Genomic DNA, 20,086 nt, shown 5'->3' with positions numbered 1-20,086 from the left:
CCCTCGGGCGAGAGCAATAGAGGGAGAAAGAGAGATAGAGACAGAGGGCTAGACTGAGAATGAGGGTAGGGAATAAAAGACGAAAGGGGTATAGAGCAAAAACCAGCAAAGAGAATGTGAGAGAAAGAGAGAGAGAGAGAGAGAGAGAGAGAGAGAGAGAGAGAGAGAGAGAGGGCTGGAGGGAGACTGAGGCAGAGAATGTCAGAGTTTCTCACTGCAGTGTTTCCTTATTAATACAGAAAAGAAAAACCTTTCACAAGGATCAATAGCACACAAAAGCACTAAACACAGCATCAATTTACCCTGGAAGCCCACTCTCTACATGTGTGTGTACATGTGTTCCTGCCTCGCTGACACAGAAGCAGAGACTGAGCGAGAACACAGAGCGTCACTGGGTTTCTGCCATTACACTATATATATATATATATATATATACACACACACACACACACACACACACACACACACACATATATATATATATATATATATATATATATATATATATATATATATATATATATATATATATATATATACACACACACACACACACACACACACACACACACACACACACACACACATATCTGTCATTGGAAGAAAATCTTGTATCTCCAAAATAATTTTACAGTAGGTGGAAAAAACTTTACTTTTAATGTAAGTCAATGAAATCAGACTTTTTTTCAAATCATTTTCAGTCATTTCTTTTACTCCATTCATCATAAAATTTACATACAATTTAAGGGGTAAGAGGTATTTTCAAAACTGAGCACTTCATTAGTAACACTACACTAACACTAGATAGGGCCTCCCCTTTGCTCTCTAAACAGCCTTAATTCTTTGTGGCATGGAGTCCACAAAGTGTTCGAAACATTTCTTTGAGATTTCTTTGAAATCTTTCTGGTTCACTTTCATGAATCTCCTGTTCTACCACATCCCAAAGGTTTTCTATTGTATTCCGATCCGGTGACTGTGAAGGTCACTGAAGAACATTAATCTCATTGTCATGCTAATGAAACCAGTTAAAGACTACTTCTGCTTTGTGACATGGTGAATGATCATGCTGAAAGGAGCCATTAGAAGAAGTTTGGGTTAACTGTGGCCCTGAAGGGATGCACTTAATCAGCAACAACACTCAGATAGGCATTCAAGCAATGACTGATTGAGAAAAGAACATTTCCTACACCATTACACCACCTCCATCAGCCTGGACTGTTGACACAAGACAGGTTGGGGTCATGGATTAACGCTGTTGGGACCTAACTCTGACTCTACAAACTGTGGGCCTAAGCAGACAAGGCTACATTCTTCCAGTCTTCAACTGCCCAGTTTTGGGAAGCCTCTGATGAACATACTTCAGCGTATTTTAATGCACAGTTTAATTTTAATATATTTGGGTAAATAATTATGTATATTTTCCCCAATATGTTTAACTCAGCAAATCAGTAGAAATTTATAATTGAAAGAAGTGTAAACTTACTTAACAAATTTTCACTTGATAATCAACTAATTTGACTTGGGTGTGTTCAAAAGTTTGTGTACAACTGCGCATACTGATTTTAAGGGATTCATTTTTTTATTTAGTTGTCTCCAATTCCACCTGCTAGTTAAGACTCCCCAATCACACGATGCTATCAATACTTGGAGAGTGAAGGCTAGCACAGGCTTCGCCCGAGACCTGTGACTCACTCATGCAATGTCATTGGACAGTCGAACGCACTCGGAGGAAAATGCCAACCGCCAAATCCGTTACGTCAGCTAACAGATGCCTGCGCTGACTAGCATTGCGTTGAGTGATGGGGGGGAGAAGGGGGGCCATCCTACCCACCCAGAGAGCGAGGCCAATTGTGTTGTCTAGGATTCCCGGCCACGGATGGCTGTAGATTCACCAGGGATCTTACTCACAATCTCCTGATGATAGGGCCAACGCTTAGACAGGAGCCCCCCAGACCTGACACTTGTAAAGGTTACTCTGCAGCAACCATAACAACTATCATTAGATGACAGACATTTAAAATATAAACCAATAGGAAATGCCAAAAGAAAATATTTAGCTATTCAAATAAGTTTCAATGTTTCTTTAATTCATTTATTAATCAAACAATGCATCAGGCACACAAACAGCATCCCAAGTTCTTTTAGACTGGATTCACTTTCCATTCTGTGCCGTTTTCTTGTTGGGTGATGCTGATATAACAAGATGTTAGACTTCACTTGTTTGAACTTAATTTTACATTCTTGGTACTGATGGGCAGGAAGCTTTACTCACCATTACAAACTCAGCACCAAAGTGAATTATGCTACAATGTATTCCTAAGACAAATTACAATCAGTAATTTTGCAAAAGAACAACATAACAATAGACCAAATGCTACATTACTCATAACAGCTCCAATCCGAGCTATCAAAAGCTACTTTATTGCATTCACATGAAATACCAAATAAAGTGGCCCTTTATCCTCTTCAGATTATCATCAATAAACACCATACTTAATTGTAATAATGATTACCATGTAAATAAATGCAGCAATGTAAATATTTGTGTTTACACTTCCTCATCAGTCATAACAAGGCTATTTGCTGACAAATGAAGCAAAACTCTGAGAATAATTGCCAAAGTTTGTGAAGAGGCCCTCTGGTGGAATTGCAGTCTGACAATAAAGCGTGGAGATTAATTTGAGGGAGATTTTGAAAAGTGTTTCCTTATTTCATGTTTCGGGCCGAGAGAGGGAAAACAAAGCCTCCTGCATGCTAATGAGGATGGGGGGAGTCTCAGAGGGAAAGAGAGAGGCGGAGGCAAAAAATATCACATGCAGCAAATCGGTTTCACGCACTCAATCTGCTCTCCAGACGAGCAAAAGAGAGAGAGAACGACAGAGAGAAAGAGACTTCCTGTAACTAGATATACAGAGGATAAAGAGACTGTAAAAGAAAGACAGAGAAAAAGAAAGAATTTGAAACAAAGAGACAGCAAGAGACAAAACGCATGAGAAAAAAAAAGGATAGATAAAGAAACAGAGAAACAAGAACAGAGAGTTGACATTGCTATGAAAGGCTTATTGTCTGCCCTTTATTTAAGAAAATGTCATATTTAAAAACTAAAAAAAGAGAGAAGCTTCAGCAGTTAAACAGTCATCAATCACTGACTGATACAAGACTTCTGTCTACACCCCATTACGTCTGCACAACCGATCATTAGTAGCCAGAAAAAAGACAAACTCAGAAAAAAAGCTCTTGCATGTGTCTCCACTAAAGTTCTCAGTTGAAAACGTTTGCTTCCAGCCCTTCAGAGTCTCAGAGTCCATCTTCAAGGATTTCAAATGGCTAATTTTGCTTAGCCGACCAAAAAACAGTCAAAATACAATTAGGCCAGTGAGCCTGGGAATACCTACCACCAAAGACATGATCAAAATACTGTTAACCCCCCAACCCCCCTCCATCACTGCAAAGCCTCCGAGAACTCAACCCAGGAGACAAAGAGCGGGGGAAAGAAGGAAGGAAGAGGAAGAGAAAGAAAGGAAAGAGAGAATGGGAGAGAAAGATAAGAAGATGAGATCAAGGAAGGAAGGAAATGGGGAGAAAGGAAGGGGAAGGAAAATTGAGAGAAAGGAAGTAAAGAAAATGGAGAGAAAGCAAAATCCCTCTAAAGCCTCCTGGGAAGCAAGAAAGGGCAGTGCACAGAAGGAAAAAAGAAGGAAGGGGGAAGGAAGAAAAATGAAAAAGGAGAGAAAAGATTCAAGAGAGGGAGAGAAACGCATGAAGAAAGGAAGAGAAAAAGGAAGGAAGAGGAGAGACAGGAAAAAAAGAAATACAACAAAAGGAAGGAAAAGCAGGAGAAAAGAAGAAACATAATAGAAGATGAAAGAAGAAATAGTAAAAGAGAGGAAAGAAAATGAAAGCAAAGAATGCAAGGGAGGAAAGGGGAGAGTAAGGAAGAATGGAAATGAGCATAGAGGATAAAGGAAAGAGTGGAGAAAGAGGGAGGAAAGGAGGAGAAAGAAAAGAGAGAGGGGGGAAAAAAGGAAGGGAAGAGAGAGAGAACCCGAAGGAAAAAAAAGAGAGAGAAAAGGAGGGAAATGATCAAGAAAGGAAAAAGGGAGAAAAAGAAAAAAAGGAAGGAAATAAGAGAAAAATGGGAGAGGAAGAAATAAAGGAAAAAGAGATAAAGAAAAGAAGAAAAAGGGGAAGAGTGGAGGAAATGTATGAGGAGAAGGACAGAGAAAGGGAAGAAGAAAGGAAATGAGTAAGAAAGGAAAAAGGAAAGGGGAGAGAAAGACAATAAGGAAGTAAATAAGAGAAATGAAGAACGGAATGGGAGTGAAAGAAAAGATGAAAACAGGAGGGGAAGAAAGGAGGGAGGGTAGAGGTAGACAAAGAGATGGGGAAGAGGAGAAAGGAAAAAAAGGAAAGTGGAGAGAATGAAAGTAAGGAAGGAAAAAGGAGAAAAATGAAGGAATGGGAGGGAAAGAAAGGCAGAAAAGAGAAAATAGAAGGAAAGAACAGAACAAATAAAGAAGTAAATGAGCAAGAAAGGAACAAGGAAAGGGCAGGGAAAGAAAAGGAACGAAATCCGAGAGAAATGAAGGAGGGAATGGGAGAGAAAAAGAGGAAGGAAAGAGAAGATAAAGGAGAGAAGAAAAGGGGAAGAACAGAGGAAAGGAAGGAAAGGGGAGAGAAAGGAACACAAGAGAATCAAACAGCAAAGAAAGAAAGGAGTCAGTGAAAGGCAGGTGAAGGCGTGATGAGCCTGAGCTCTGGATGGTTGTTTAGTAACAGTGTTATCATGCACATCACACAGAGCTCAGCACCTGCGTCTGTGAAGTCCCTGTAAAATTGATCATGTTGTGGCCACTCGAGAGCACATAGGTGGACTTTCCAATAGAATGGGAATTCAGAAGCTTCAGAACAGTGATTGGCTATATATCTATCACGTGTATTGATCAGGGCAGGTGTATATATGTACAGCTGCAGGGCTTTTTGCTCAGTCTCTCAGCTCCTACAGCCAATAAAGCAGTTCAAACCAAATAAAATCATTACTGCTTGAAGCCTTAGGTGCAGGTTTTAAATGAAGCGTCAACATCCGATGCATTCTCCAGCAAGGGTCTGACGTTCAGTTACAGCCTGGAGTTAAGCGTATAAGGGCCTGTAATTGTTCATCAGTTCGTCTCTCTTTTTTCTCACTGTGAAAACATGCAAATTTAGCTATAACAAGCTATTAGAATCACAAGTGAATGAATAAATATTGAACCAATAAGGTTAAGGATACATTTTTGATGGTGCTGATTTAGTTACCCTTAGAATTCTCAAATTATTGTCATTTTGCTACATTATTCAATGAACTTTCATAAAGTATTAAAGTTTCATAATGAATTACATTCAGGTTTCAGTCTGTATTCTGTAGATAACTGGTGTATGCAGCGCTCAGCCAAGCAGCTAAACTAGCAAAATCTACTACTTTGGTACAGGAACCAAGCTGATTAACTTGCCTACCATAAACAGCAAAAACATAAAAGAATAAACAGTTAACAAAATGTTAGTTCTGGACCCAAAACATGAGGATGAAGTTCGGCTTGGGTCCAGACAGAATTTAATTATTCTCAGGTCAGTTTTGGACTCACAAAAAGATGTGTTTTGACTTGAGTTCAGAAAAATTTGGTTATACTGAGGTCAGTTTTAGATTCAAAACATGTAGTTCGGCTCAGGTCAGGTTCAGACTCAAAACAAGATGCTGCTAGACAGGATGTGCTTGGACAGAAAATTATTGGGCTACATTTGTTTTGGACCAAAATTTTAGGGTTGGACTAAAATGTAAAGCTGTAGTGCGGCTATAGGAGCTCTTTAAAGATTAAAACAGCCAAGGCAGTAGTGCTACTGGTCAACGGTACAAAAATGCACATTAAAGCTCAAACTTGAACACAAAAGTTTAAAAACCTTTTCAAGTTCATTCATTCTTTTTCTGTTCAAGTGCTAATCTGTGCCATATTTCCTGAGTGCTGGATCAGTGATGGGGCCCAGAAAACGACGAATGCTATCAAAAATGACCCTGAACCTACCCAAGATGTTTTATATGTGAATGGGAGGCAGCTGTCCAAGTATGCATCATTCTAAGGCTCCCGAGATGAAGGCTGTCCTATTCGAAAGGCAGTATAAGGCAGCTGCCTTGGTGAATGATTTTTGAACAGATCTGAAGGCAGCATCACATTTATGGGAGGCAAATCCTGCCAAAAAGGAGATGAAAATGAAAAAAATAAAATGTAAATGCAAACCTCTTTTTGCCCTTTCTTTTTCCAAACATCTGCACAAACATCCTGCCAAAATTGAAAATGAAATGAAATGCCTACATTTTTCACATGAGCACAAGCCGTTTGTGACAAAAATAAAAATACATTGAAAACACCTATTTGTCATTTCATTTTAGTCATTATCCCGGTTTTTCATGGCCAAATTAAAAATGAAAAAGCTAAAAGACAAAAGAAAATGCAAACTTTGCAAAACTAAAATCAAAAACCCCAGTTTAATTTCTTATTTCTTTTTCACAGCGATTGGCTGCAAATCTGACAAAAGTAAAATGAAAATGCAAAATGAATAAATCAACAGCAAAGTGACAGTTCGTGATTCCGTTTAACTGTCAGAATGAAAATGAAAATGAAAACGAACATCAGTGCCACCTGCTTTAGATACACTTTTCATTTTACAGTTTTCTATTTCTTTTTCTAACTGACCAACATGCAAATATATGTTAATTAGTACTAGGGGGGACTATGGGGTACATTGTAGGACATGCTCAGAGACATGACGTGTTTTTCCTCGGATAGCTGGGACTGTGCTAAAATGTACCCCATAGCCCTGCCTAGTGCTAATTAACATATATTTGCATGTTGGTCAGATAGAAAAAGAAATAGAAAAAACTGGAAAATGAAAAGTGAATCTCCAGCAGGTGGCGCTGAGGTTCGTTTTCATTTTCCTTTCCATTCTGACAGTTAAAGCACGTCAGCGCCAAAAACGGAATCACAAACTGGCACTTTGCTGTTGATTTATTCATTTTGCATTTTCATTTGAATTTTGTCAGATTTGCAGCCGATCGCTGTGAAAAAGAAATAAGAAAGTAAACTTTGCATTTTGATTTTAGTTTTGACACATCTTCTGCGTTTCAAGAAGAAAAGCCAAAGCCAAAGTGACGTTTGCGTTTTCTTTTGTCTTTTAGCTTTTTCATTTTAGATTTGGCTGTGAAAAAACAGAATAACGACTAAAATGAACTGACAAATAGACGTTTTCTATTTACTTTTATTTTTGTCACAGTCGGCTCGTGCTCATGTGAAAAATGAAATTGCAAATGAAGGCATTTCATTTCATCTTCAGTTTTGACAGGATATTTGTGCAGATGTTTGGAAAAAGAAATGGCAAAAAGAGGTTTGCATTTACATTTTATTGTTTTGATTTTCATTTCCTTTTTGGCAGGATTTGCCTCCCATACGCATTTATCCTTCTCAGCGAAGGCAATTGCTCAGTACTGTTAACCGGGCGAGAGTTCCATCGCTTTGGTTTGACAAGCACGGCGGACAAAGCGGCCGTTTTCTGCCAACCCAGGAGTTCACCAATGTAAGTTATCTGACTTTTTGGTTTTGGTTGATTGTTGTATTTGTGTAAAGTATTTAGCATATTTGTGTTTATAGATCCCTGGGAATTGCTCCAGTGGTGAAATTCTGGCAGTTTGCTTTGTAACTCATTAGCTAGCTATGTTAGCTAGGTTAGATGAAGCCAATGTTAATTAGCTTAGCTAGCGGGCTAGCTGTGTAAAGGTGCTGGCTTTTCAAAACGAGAGATTCCAGTTTAAAATATTGGCGGTTCAGTGTTTAGTAGTGTTTAGATTAGCTTAGTGTTAGTACTCAGGGATTGTTTTTCTTCTTCAGGGTCTTCAGGGATTAATCTTCCAGAAGCGGAGAGGTGCTGTCTGAGGGGCTGAGGAAGAGGAACTGTTAAAGGGAGAAAACTGTGGTGAACAACCCAAAGCAGCTGACTTGCCGAGTGTATCTGGGGGGAAAGACTGCGGAACCAGCGCTACGGACTGTTGTTCTCCCTAAACGATGAAAAATACTTTTAACTTACTGGACGATGTAGAAGTTCAGAAATAAAATCTTTTTTTGAAAATAAATAGCACAAATGCTTATTTTTGCCTGCTCTGCTAGTCTTGTAGTGCTATGCTTAACACAGTCACACGGTGACGGCTAAATTTCAGACTAAGAGCTCATAAAACAGATGATATTTTACAAAATAATATAGTTTTAATCCTTTGTGCATTACAAATAAAGGAGATCCGTTAAAGTGGATGAGAACAGTGAATGAATTGAAATGATTCATAAAGTAAGTCACAAACAGTGTCAATGCAGGAACACAGCTGCTGCAGATTCAGAGCCGTCCTTGTACACTGAGGTGATTCACCCTTACAGTCGGAGGTGAATGTAAGCGAACCAGTGACTGTGAGTTAACAGATAAAACGTGTACAGTGCAGTGAAAGTTAAAATGTACAATGGTACTGAAGCGCTGTCTGGAAAGCGATGCCTACTAAGGTTTCTTTTCAGTTAAAATGCTGCCCAACAAGAGAGATGCCTTTGAATGTAGAGACTAGTTAGGCAGCTGCCTCCAGAACGGAACACACTAGTAATATTCAAAATGGCAAAACAGAAGTAAATCCAAACAAATAAGCGAACTGTTTTGCCATACAAAGCCCTGTGTTTCTGTGGATGGTCCACTGTAGATTCTTTGTAAATGCTCAGTATATCTTCAAACAATATTAAGTAAATGGTCATTAAATGCAACATCTACTTTTAACCCTAACCCTAATGATGCTGATAATCACCTGAACCTCAGCAGGTTTGTTAATGATTTAAGTATCTGTAGATCATCTATAGGGGACCATTTAAATAGTGTGATCATTCTTTCTACCTCTATGCCATGAATGGATACTAAGAATACATTTCAGGCCAAAACCTCTCTCGAATGTAGGCAGCTCATCTCAAAACTATGGTAAAACAATGTCTCAGGCACCAGGCAAGAATTTCTTAGCCATTTCTCTTTTTTCTGGGAGGAAGCTTTTAGAGGTGTTAAACATTTTGGACATACAATTTTTGCAAAAAAGCTAGAGTGACTGGGTTTTAAGGCTGTTTCTTTTGATGTCAAAAAATGACAAAAGCAGCCAAGCAGGCTTTTACTTACCACCGAACAAAAGGACACTCACAACAATGTTTTTATCAAATTCAAATCAAATGAAAAAGCTCTACTACTTACTAACACTAATGAGGTATGAACAGTTTAGACAGTTTAGAGTCTGCACTTTTGTCAGAATGTCCAAACTTATTGCAGTCAGCACAAATAAATTCATATATAAATCAAAACACTTCTCTATCGCTGAGAATAACATTTTTAAGGGTTAAATAGTCAACAATCCAGAGAATATGGCAGAGCTGTGTGAAATCAGTGCTGATTCCTGGAGCGTAGCTGCAGTAGGAATGACTCAGTGTGTCTGTGACTGTAAGGCGAGCGCTTGTGCGGATTTGGAGCGGATCAGTGTGGCGAGTGGCGGAGATGCTGCACACCCACTCTCTCCATCTCTTTCTCTCCATCTCTTTCTCCTTCTCTCTGCCACATAGTGTGGAATTGATTAGCTCTCCGTGAATTGACGATGTGTGTTCAGCGCGATAGGGAACGATGTGTTCACCTTCCACTACACCTACTTCTGCCTTCAGGCCTGCGTGTGTGTGTGTGTGTGTGGAGGTGTATGTGAGAGTGAGTTTCCTACCCGCTGTCAGTGAAGAGGAACTCCAGGTGTGTCATATGAACCTCCCAGAGAGGAATGCTGTAGCGCTGAGCCAGAGAGCGAGAGATCCCATACACGTTCTCATCTAATGTCCTAAACACACACAAATACACAATTAGAACCCCAAACACCTTCACATTTCCATACCCATTACTGCATTTGTCCTGTGAAAATATTTAAGCAACAGAAGAGGCTACGAAAGTGCTATGAATGATTAAGTCACTGATTAGCACAGCAATGATGTTATTTGCATAACACACAACTTTAAGTGTTGTATTGTTTCTAGGGCTGCAAGAACTAATCAATGTTTTCCATAACATTGATTATAATAATGATAAAAAAAAAAAGCTGGCAACAAATCAGTTATTGATACTTAAAGATGTTTGCGCTCCCCCATTTAGATCACCAGACGAAGCAGGAAAACACAGACTGCAGAGATTACAGAACAGGGTTATGCATGACTCAAAAAAGCCAAAATATGGGAAAACTTCATTTGAGCTCCATCAAAAAAAATAGATAAATAAAAAAAATAAAAGGTTGGCACATTCAACGGGCATGGCGGTGATCTAGAGAAATATTTTTGTGGCTTAAAATGCCAAAAAAAACTCAGTAAAGTAAACTCAATATAAAATACTTTATTTTAACAATTAAAAACTGGTTAAACTTTTCAGCAAGCTCTGGTTTGGTTTAGCACAGGGGTCAGCAACAAGTGCGTCCAGAGCCACATGCGGCTCGTCTACTGCCCTGTTGCCGTAAAACAGTTTTAACAATAGTCCTAAACACTGGAGTTAATATTGCCTTTAACTACTAATTCACAAACTTTTGACCCTGAAGGTTAGCGCACAGACTGCTGGTCACATAGCAACACAGACAACAATCTTGCCTAGCTAGTAGCTAACGAAAAGGTGAGAAGAGAAAGACTTAAGATGAACATTGATAATTTAGAAACAAGAACTCTAGCTGGATTCCAAAAACGTTTAATCTGCAGTGAGAAACTGTCAAACATTGGGTGGCAACTCGTTACTTACCTTGATTTCAGAAGAATTGCTGGATGAGTAGCTGTCTGACATTTTCTGGACGTAGTTAACGTGGCATATTGCAACCATTTTTTTTTTTACTTTTTACTTTGCAACTAGTGGTTGGTGGATTGACAAAGGCACCTATATATACACACTCACACATACAAACAGAAAAATTACTCACTCTGCCAGGCCTAGAATGGTCTCTTTCTTGTACTGGTTGTCATTGCTGAAGCGTTGGACGTCTACTCCGCGGCCGAGGCCCTTAAGCACCTGGGCCTGAGTGAAGTCAGTCAGCCTCTCACTGTAAAGCTGCAGCTGGCCAATCAGAGCCTTCAGCTCCTCATCGGCCCAATCATGACCCTCGTGGTCAGCAACATGTTTGGTCACCAGACGAATCAGATCCCTTGGATCAGCCTGAGGTTGCAGAGAGAGGAAAGAACACAGAGAAAGGTTAGTCAACTGATTGTGAACTTGTTTCCAATGTGCTTCCAGTGTGCTTATGCTGTGTGTAGTGATAAATTCTAATAGTGCATTAGTGATTGTTAAACATTTGAAGTTGACTAAGTGGACTGAAAGGCTATATATATATATATATATATATATATATATATATATATATATATATATATATATATATATATATATATACACACATACATACACACACACACACACACACACACATATATATATATATATACATACATACATACACACACACACACATACATATATGAGGGCCACTTTAACATTGGCCCAGAAATATTACTAGTTAGTAGTTACTTTTTATCATAAATACACAAAGTTGTGTATTCACTGACTAGCTTAGTATTACGTTAGTTGTGCATTTCATTTTTACAGCTCAGCAAATTCACCCACATTGTGATAATCATTTGCAACTAACAATTAAATGTTGAGTGCTACTGTTTAAATTATTATTATTATTGTTGTTAGTTATTATTTTTATTATTATTATTAGTAGTAGTAGTAGTAGTAACAGCAGCAGCAGTATATACACGCATTTACATACAGATTTACATAGACCTTACTACGAAATCAATATAAACACACAGTTTAATATACCAACTAAATTTCATTCACTCAAATGTCTTTTGTCAAAGTTCAACACAGCTTATTAAATTGAATTGCAAATCATTAAAACATAATCGGATAGAGGGTCCAATTTCATTTTAAAATACTTGTGCGCTGTACTTTAATAACAGTGAAAAATGAATAAAATGATGTGACATATGAATTATACATTCTGTAAAACATGAAAAATAGATGCAAGATTCAGTAGGGGGCCTCTTTTAAAGATTTTCTTTTTTATGCCATCAGAACAAAACTGTCTGCTTCCACTGAAATTGAATTTATTTTCCCCATCTGTGTGTAGGTTTATACACTACGGGCATGCGGAGTGAATTTCCTCCCATTTTCCACTCATAATTTAACAACATTGTGAAGAGGACCAAAAACAGCTCTGAAATGATGTCAAGAAAGCATTCTATCCCTAATCACTGGAGGTATAATAATCAATATTTGGAATGGTGGAATATTTGCAGAAGTGCGTGAGCATGTTCATATGTGTGGTTTCAACAAGAAAAGGTACATTGAGAGTCACTTTTAAACTACAGAACTAAAGTGAGGCCTCTGCGCTCGAGGAATGTGTGCTTCGGGAAAAAAATTGGCCACCCATTAGGCGATGAGGAATGGCTTTCAATCCGTCACTCAAATCAAATGGATCATTTCCCCCACTTAGACACAAATGAATATGTGAGACATGTCTGTCGCAAGGACTGGATAAATTAGCGTGTCATGAAAACGTGATGAAGGCCCACGGTCTACATGATTAGGCTGTAATCTAAATGAAAATGACTATGACGTCATTATGAATGTAGAAACATATCTGTCTGGGTATCTCTTTGACCACAGAGGGTGGCGTGTAAGTATACTGGCAGGTAAAGGCAGAAAATAGTTGGCCAATGAGTTGATAAACCGACAGAAGCACAAACTTAAAGGATAAAGGAGAGGCAAATGAGGCAGGGTACAAGACAGGAGGAAAAGAAAAAAGGAGAGCAAAGAAAGAGAGGACGAAAGGAGCTGGTTCTAGAGACAGTGATAAGAAGACAGGGCCTGCATCTGAACACTGTCTCTCACATGTCTCCTTTCATGATGAAACATCTTCATCTAAGCAGTCTTTCTGTCTCCAACCTTTAGCTGTCATGCAGCATCATGAAAAGCGAGACTGTAGCGCAATTCTTCAGGTGTTCTCTCTGTCTGTCTCTCTCTCTCTCTGTGCTCTGTCTAAGACTGCTGTAGCGGCTCCTTGGTGGCCAGTGGTTTTCTGGCTTTAATATGCATGTCTTCACCCTCACAGGCTGGATTATAGCCGCGGACGAGACGGCCAAGCTGGAAAAATATGCAGGCGCACTCTCTATGCTAATACGCAATAATGATGGCAAAGAGCCTTTTCTGTAGGTTAATGAGGAGAGTTTGGTGCATATTTACGAATATGTCTTTGTAGAGTAATATGCAGATGAATTCAAACACTTGGAAATTGCACACACACATTCTGCTATTTATTACCTGTTATTACAGCCACAAACTTAAAATGGGGACTTTGACTTAAAAAAGTACCTGGACTGCCTTAAAACTCTTAAGACTTTGATTAAAAAGTTTGATTAAAAAGCTGACAGAACATTAAACACAGACTCTTGTTTTGTTAACTTACCACTTTATAACTCAATTAAATCAAAATTTTTAGACAGCCTGAATTTCTTTTATTAATTAATCAATTGCTTAATTAATTTACAGTGTTGGAGGTGGTTCTGATTACATTTTCTGGTTAAATATATGGCATTACATTACAATTTTGGTGGAGGATGTTTGTACTTACTTCCTTATTGCTTCTCATTAATCCTCCTTATTAATATTTGAGGTATTTTATGATGTCCTTATTTATATATCATATCTAGAACCTGTTAGGCATTGCAGTGCAATTTAGTTCAACTGTCTCATAACCTACTGCCATGCAACTCAAACTATTTATCTAGTATGTTGGAGTTTAAACCTCACACTTGACCGTTTAATACTTAGAACTTAAGGGACTGTGGAAGAAAGCGTTACCTCAAGTTCTGGCTCCTGGTGCAGACTCTTAGCCCAAATCTACTTCCCACAGTGGTAACAGGTAAGGGTCATACAAATTAGTATTTAACAACTAAGAAGAAAAAAGTTGGAACTTTAATAGAGCAAATGACTTTAGTAACATTTACAAAGAGGCCCAGCACCCTGTGGCATCAATCCACTGTGGAACAACTGCACATCGCGGTTTAAATGTAAGGAACTAAGTATGGGCGAAATTGGCCAGTAAGATTTCCAACTCCCCTTGCAACAATGCAGTACACCCAGGTGGAGCCCTATGAGGGGAAAAGGGAGCAACAGACTTTAGCCAAACAAACTTTAATATATCAAATTAAAACAAACTTAGCACAGAAAGACATCACTCTTCTGATTTGATAAAAAAAATAAGCATATAATTAAGTGATACTTTTTTGATCCCACAACCGAGGAAATTCCACCTCCGCATTTAACCCATCCGTGAAGTGAAACACCACATACACACTAGTGAACACACACACACTAGGGGGCAGTGAGCACACTTGCCCGGAGCGGTGGGCAGCCCTATCCACGTCGCCCGGGGAGCAGTTGAGGGTTAGGTGTCTTGCTCAAGGACACCTCAGTCATGGACTGTCGGCCCTGGGGATCGAACCGGCAACCTTCCGGTCACAGGGCCAGATCCCTAACCTCCAGCCCACGACTGCCCCAAATGAAATTTAAGGGTTCATATGACAAGTTTAATGCGTTGTGTGTAAATGGAACGCTAGTTCCAAGCATATTTGACAAATACAGTACATATTGTGTGTATGTACATATACATATCTATGTATTTGAGCACTGCAACTTGAAAGTAAACTTGTACCGAGACTTGAAAAGTGGAATCAGAAAGCGTAACATAATTTGGGCCCTGCAGAACAGAAGCAATGCCCTGCGGTGGCAACCCAGTTTTCTCTGGGGACTTTTTCACCCCAGGCCTTGCTTTTGACACTAGTCATATATCTATAAAATACAGGTTCAATGTGATGTTACGCTAAAGGCTATTTCATGTCAGAACTATATGTTTTTTTTACAGAAAGTACTAGCATGTGAGCACAGGAATCCAAGCTACAGTGCAGTTCAGATGAAATAACACTATAGTGATTAAAGGAATGAAAATAGATGTTTGATTTAGGTTTGTGGTTGTTCACTGTTCCACTGTTATGCCACTGGATGCCCACTGAAATTTAAGGTTTGCCACTTTTCATCACTACATCCCTGACCACAGTGTACATTCGCAACTTTCATTCTGTTTCCTAAAATACACGGTGTGGCACAGCGGATGAGGACTGGAACTCAAGTAGAGTGAAGCTGCAATTCTGAGCACTTTTTTAAGGATAAGGGAAAAGGGAAAAAAATGCACAGAGTAGTTCCAGGTGGCTGGGCAGATTTGACAGAGAGCCAAAAATGGCAGTGAGTCCAGTCTGTGCTGGTGAAAAAATCAACTGAAAACATGCCATAGCTGACCCAAATCACTGGGCCACCTCTGGGTGCTGTTGCCACTCTCCTGAGGGCGCTGCCTCAAAAGTGAGTTACCCACCTGGTTCCTTGGCAAATGACAAATATTGCTTTAAGCTGAAGAAGGAAAAAGCTCACGCTGGACACCTCATGCATCCTTGGTGACTGATGAGGAAAACTGTAGCCACGTGGTCCAACCATATTAGCTAGGCTACAGATCTAAGCCACTTGCCAACGAAAGCATGCTGGTATCACATTGCCTCCCAACCTGACAGGAACATATCCATTATGACCACCTCATTGTATTACAGAATCAACCCCTGAGGCACATCAGCAAGAAGAATTTTTTTTTTCCTTCAAGGCACTAAAGCCATCATACACCCAAGTGATCGCCATGATGTGATTACACACCAGGTTTGACTCGAGCCATGTACCAGAGCCATATCTGCTACTGAGAAGGCAGCTACAACAGGATTATCATTAAAGCTGCCACCATGCTATATAAGTACATGAGGTTGAGAACAGTCAGGTAGCTGTGAATTTCTGAAGGCTTGGGGACTGTGTGGGGCTCAATGGGGCGATCAAGAGCACAGTGATAGGTCTATGAACATAATGGTTTGAGCTGCCTTAGGAGAGCTCCTCATGTGATTCATGGTTAGCCCAAAGCTTTATCCATACACCAGGAGAGCTTGGCTTTCTCTGGAGGCATATTAGAGGCAAATGTCCAGGTAGTAGAGAATCCTCCAAGTTCTCTGCTCATAGTAGCCCCAGCACACCCTGCAAATACCCCTGGGGCAAACAAAACACCAAAAGGCAGAACAGTGAATTGATAAGCTCAACCCTCGAAAGAAATGTCTATGCTTGGGGGCGCTGAGGACATGCATTAAAATAAGTGTCTTTAAGATCTATGTACACGAATCACTTCACACAGGGAAACTGACCACATGTCAACTTGTGAAAACACAAATGCTTTAGGAATAAGAGGAAAAATCCATCATCCTTTTCTGTTAGCGCAGTAACTGAAGGGAGGTCTCCATGTCAACACAGTGAACACATTTATCAAGGAGCTCGTCTAGGGAAACCAAGAGATAAAGCTACCCAGTTATCTGCCGGGGGCATGCTCTGCAGAGAGGGAGGGAATGTAGGGATCTCAGGAAGGGACTCACTCTAGGAGTCCTAGAGAGAGAGAGGCTAGTTCAGGACTAAATAAACCTGGATCAGGTTAATAGTGATAATTGCTCTGAGTGCAAGAGTTGTGCAGTAAAGTGTAAGGCAAAGGGTGAGTAACCTCTCCATTTCAGAAGAGTGTCTCAACAAAGGTTCTGTCATGGCAATAAATGAGGCACTAGCATTGACGACGGACAGCTACCTTGCTGTTCTGGAGTCATGAGTACAGTTTTCCATGCTCAACGATAAATCATCCACCTTACATTCCAGGATGGCAGATAGATGGGTGATGTCCACTTCTTGGTGCAAAGGCTGTCAGGAAGGTTTGCATCTGACCTAAGCTGTAAAACAGGAAGACACTCCTGTCTCTGGGACATCAATATCAACCGAAAGTCCAAACACTGATCACAGCCTGCCTCAGATAGTATAATCCAAGGCATGAAGAGCCTCAGAAGAGCTTGAGGCTGTGACAGGGCTTAATAGAGCTCAGCATAACTTGTACATGCCAAGTAGCAGCTGTAGCTCTTCTAGGTGCAGTTAGATGCTGTAATTTCAAATGACAGCAGTCAGCCCAATAGAAGGGGCTGCTCTGGCAAAAGTGTACGTCTGGGGAAACAACAGTGGCAGCTCAGCTCAAGCGGAGATGCTAATCTAAGGGCCACAAGGAATAGGAACCCGAACTAATGATGTCGTCCAGAGAAATCGGAGTGGGTTATCTGTTTTCACAGACTGTGGAGGAGAGCGAACAGTCCTAAAGCCCCAACAGTGTCATTGCTATTTGAGAGTAACCCAAGCTGCTGCCTTGTGTCAGCGTGAGAGGCCTAGCAAATGAGAGAGGGAGAAGAAAAAGAAGGATGGTTTCTATGTAAGCAAGTATGACTGTGTTAGTATATGGTTTTCAGGTACATAAGAAGTATCCACCATGCTTCTCCCGGCATGTGGTGGTCAGCAGGCAGTTGTAACGAAACAGAACACCTTTTCCAGAAGTGCGTGTTCATGATAGCTTCAGGCTAGGATGAATGGTTGGCTGCGATTCTCAATCTCCGAATTCAGTCGAGTGTGAGAACACTGCTACACATGCACACCAGCAATTATGCTAAACAGCATTCTGATTCTCTCCTACTCCTCTTGGTGGAAGGAGAAAGGCAGTGGGGGCAGGGGAGTGGGCTTTACATGGCTCAAATGGTCTTGCAGCAACATGCGGCCTCTAAACACGTGGCCATGCATTCTGCCCACCTGAATTGGGCTGTATTAAAAAGCTTTCAGTTTGAAGGGACAGAGGAGTGAGTCATTGATGAGTGAGACACAAGTGACGCAAACAGATTTTCTCCCTCTCGCTCCTTCTCACAGGCACCGGCCATCCATCAAAAAATATGAGTGAAATATCACTGAGTCATAAAGCACGTCAGAACAGTAGCAGCTGCAACATCATCAAAGGTTAACTGTTTACTGACCCTGGCCTACACAGAAATCACAAAACACACAAGGTTGCTCCTACTCTGGACACCCACTGTAATGCACTACAATGACCAATAGCTGATGTTTGATACTGGAGATGTGCAATACAGAATGGAAAGGAATGATGATCAGAATCCACTTTAATAACTTAATTATTATTTTTTATAAGTTCTGCAAAGGGCAGCTTACAACTTTGTTAAGAGCCACTATAGAGTCTACATTAAGTCTAAAATGTATTCACATAACAGCACCTGTTTAGTGAAAAACTAATTCCCATTCATCCAGAAAAGCATTTGTGAGGTCAGATATGGATGTTGAACGAGTGGGCCTAGCTCACAATCTAAGTTCCAGTTCACCCCAAAGGTGTGCTCTGTGAGGGCCAGTCAAGTTCTTCCACACCAAACTCAATCAGCCATGCCTTTCTGGACCTTGCTTTGTACACTGGGGAACAGTCATGCTGGAACAGAAAAGGGTCTTCCCCAAAATGTTCCCACAAAGTCAGATGCATACAGTTGTCAAAAATGTCTTGGTCTGCTGAAGCATTAAGATTTCCCTTCACTGGAACTAAGGGGCCCAGGCAAACCCCAGAAAAAACAGTCCCATAGCATTATCTCTCCTCTACCAAACTTTACAGTTGGCATAATGCAGTCAAGTAGGTTACGTTCTGCTGGCATTCGCTCAACTCCATCTATCAGAGTGTGAGATAGAGAAGCGTAATTCATCACTCCACAGAATACGTTTTCACTGCTCCAGAGTCCAGTGGTGCCACTTCACACTACTCCATTTGACTCTTGGCATTGCTGTTGGCGATGCAAGGCTTGTATGTAGCTGCTCGGCCATGGAAACCTAAGCCATGATGCCAGAGGGGGTTTAGAACTCTGCAGGTATAGAGTCAACAGAGCGTTGACTAGTGAACCTCAGCACTAGGCTACCCTGCTCTGTAACATTACGTGCTCTGCCACTTCATGGCTGAGTTGCTGCGGTTCCCAATTGCTTCCACTTTTCAATACTACTACTCACAGTTGAAAGATATTTCGCAAACTGACATAAATGTAATGCTGGCATCCTATTACAGAACCACACTTGAATTCAATGAGCTCTTTGGAACAATCCTTTCTTTCACAAATGTCTGTAAAGGCAGACTGCATGGCTAAGTGCCTGATTTTATACACCTGTGGCAATGGGATGGAATGAAACACCTGTATTCCATGGTTAAGAGGTGTTTCCCAATACTTCCCATATAGTGTGACATGAGGGATGTATAGAAGGAGCATTAAAAATAAAAATAAAAACCTGAATAAATGGGCAGAGGAGCATTACATGCACTTCCAGACGGGTGTTCTGCATGAAACAACTAGGCTACTAGCATCTTACCTGTTCTGCAGCACCTATGAAAATGATCAGGAGACCTGGTTGACATTGATTTTGAATTAAATGATCAAGTGACTTTGAAAGAGAGTTCATTATTGGGACAAGGGTGGCAGGAGCTTCAAGTCATAAAGACTGCACAACTGGCTAGCGTTCGAGATCTGCATCTTCATTCAGATCTATGGGAAAATTGACAGTCAGGCATTAGTGTAATATGTAAGCAAAAAGAGAAGAGCAACGGTTTCTCAGGTGACTGAGGAAGCTTGCAAGAACCATCCATCCCCAAAAAAACAATAATTATAGAATTATTAAAACTACCAGAACTGTATCCAGTAGAAAAAAAAAAAAGGTGATGTGTTCAGATCAGCCATCCCTAACCACCTTCTCCACAAGGTACAGTGGTTCTCTTGTGACATCCATATTACCGTTGTTTGGGTCCATTAGTCTCTTTTCACGTGTAAGACAAGGTAATTGCAGTTTAACTAATTGAATATATAACTAAGTAAAGAAATAGAGACTAAATTTACTAGTTCAAGTGCAAACATCAATAGAACATCAAAAGCAGAGGGCCAGCCATGAATGGAGAGCTTCCAACACAGACACCTCCGCTCGCACAAATAGCAACATTAGCAGAGCAGTTGCT

The 20,086-nt window shown here is 40.2% G+C and overlaps 1 protein-coding gene across 1 annotated transcript in view; it reads right to left on the bottom strand.

Moving 5' to 3' along the window:
* nbas (NBAS subunit of NRZ tethering complex) overlaps nt 1–20,086 on the bottom strand; it is a 337,358-nt gene that overhangs the window by 128,127 nt on the left and 189,145 nt on the right. The window contains exons 41-42 of the mRNA XM_037537972.1: nt 11,021–11,253; nt 9,800–9,910 (exon numbers count right to left, since the gene is read on the bottom strand). Of these exons, the coding sequence (XP_037393869.1) occupies nt 9,800–9,910; nt 11,021–11,253 (344 nt within the window). The remainder of the gene's footprint in view (nt 1–9,799; nt 9,911–11,020; nt 11,254–20,086) is intronic.

This window comes from Pygocentrus nattereri, chromosome 4 (genome assembly GCF_015220715.1).
Source record: "Pygocentrus nattereri isolate fPygNat1 chromosome 4, fPygNat1.pri, whole genome shotgun sequence".
NCBI classification, from domain to species: Eukaryota; Metazoa; Chordata; class Actinopteri; order Characiformes; family Serrasalmidae; genus Pygocentrus; species Pygocentrus nattereri.
This window is presented reverse-complemented; position numbering and strand designations above follow the sequence as displayed.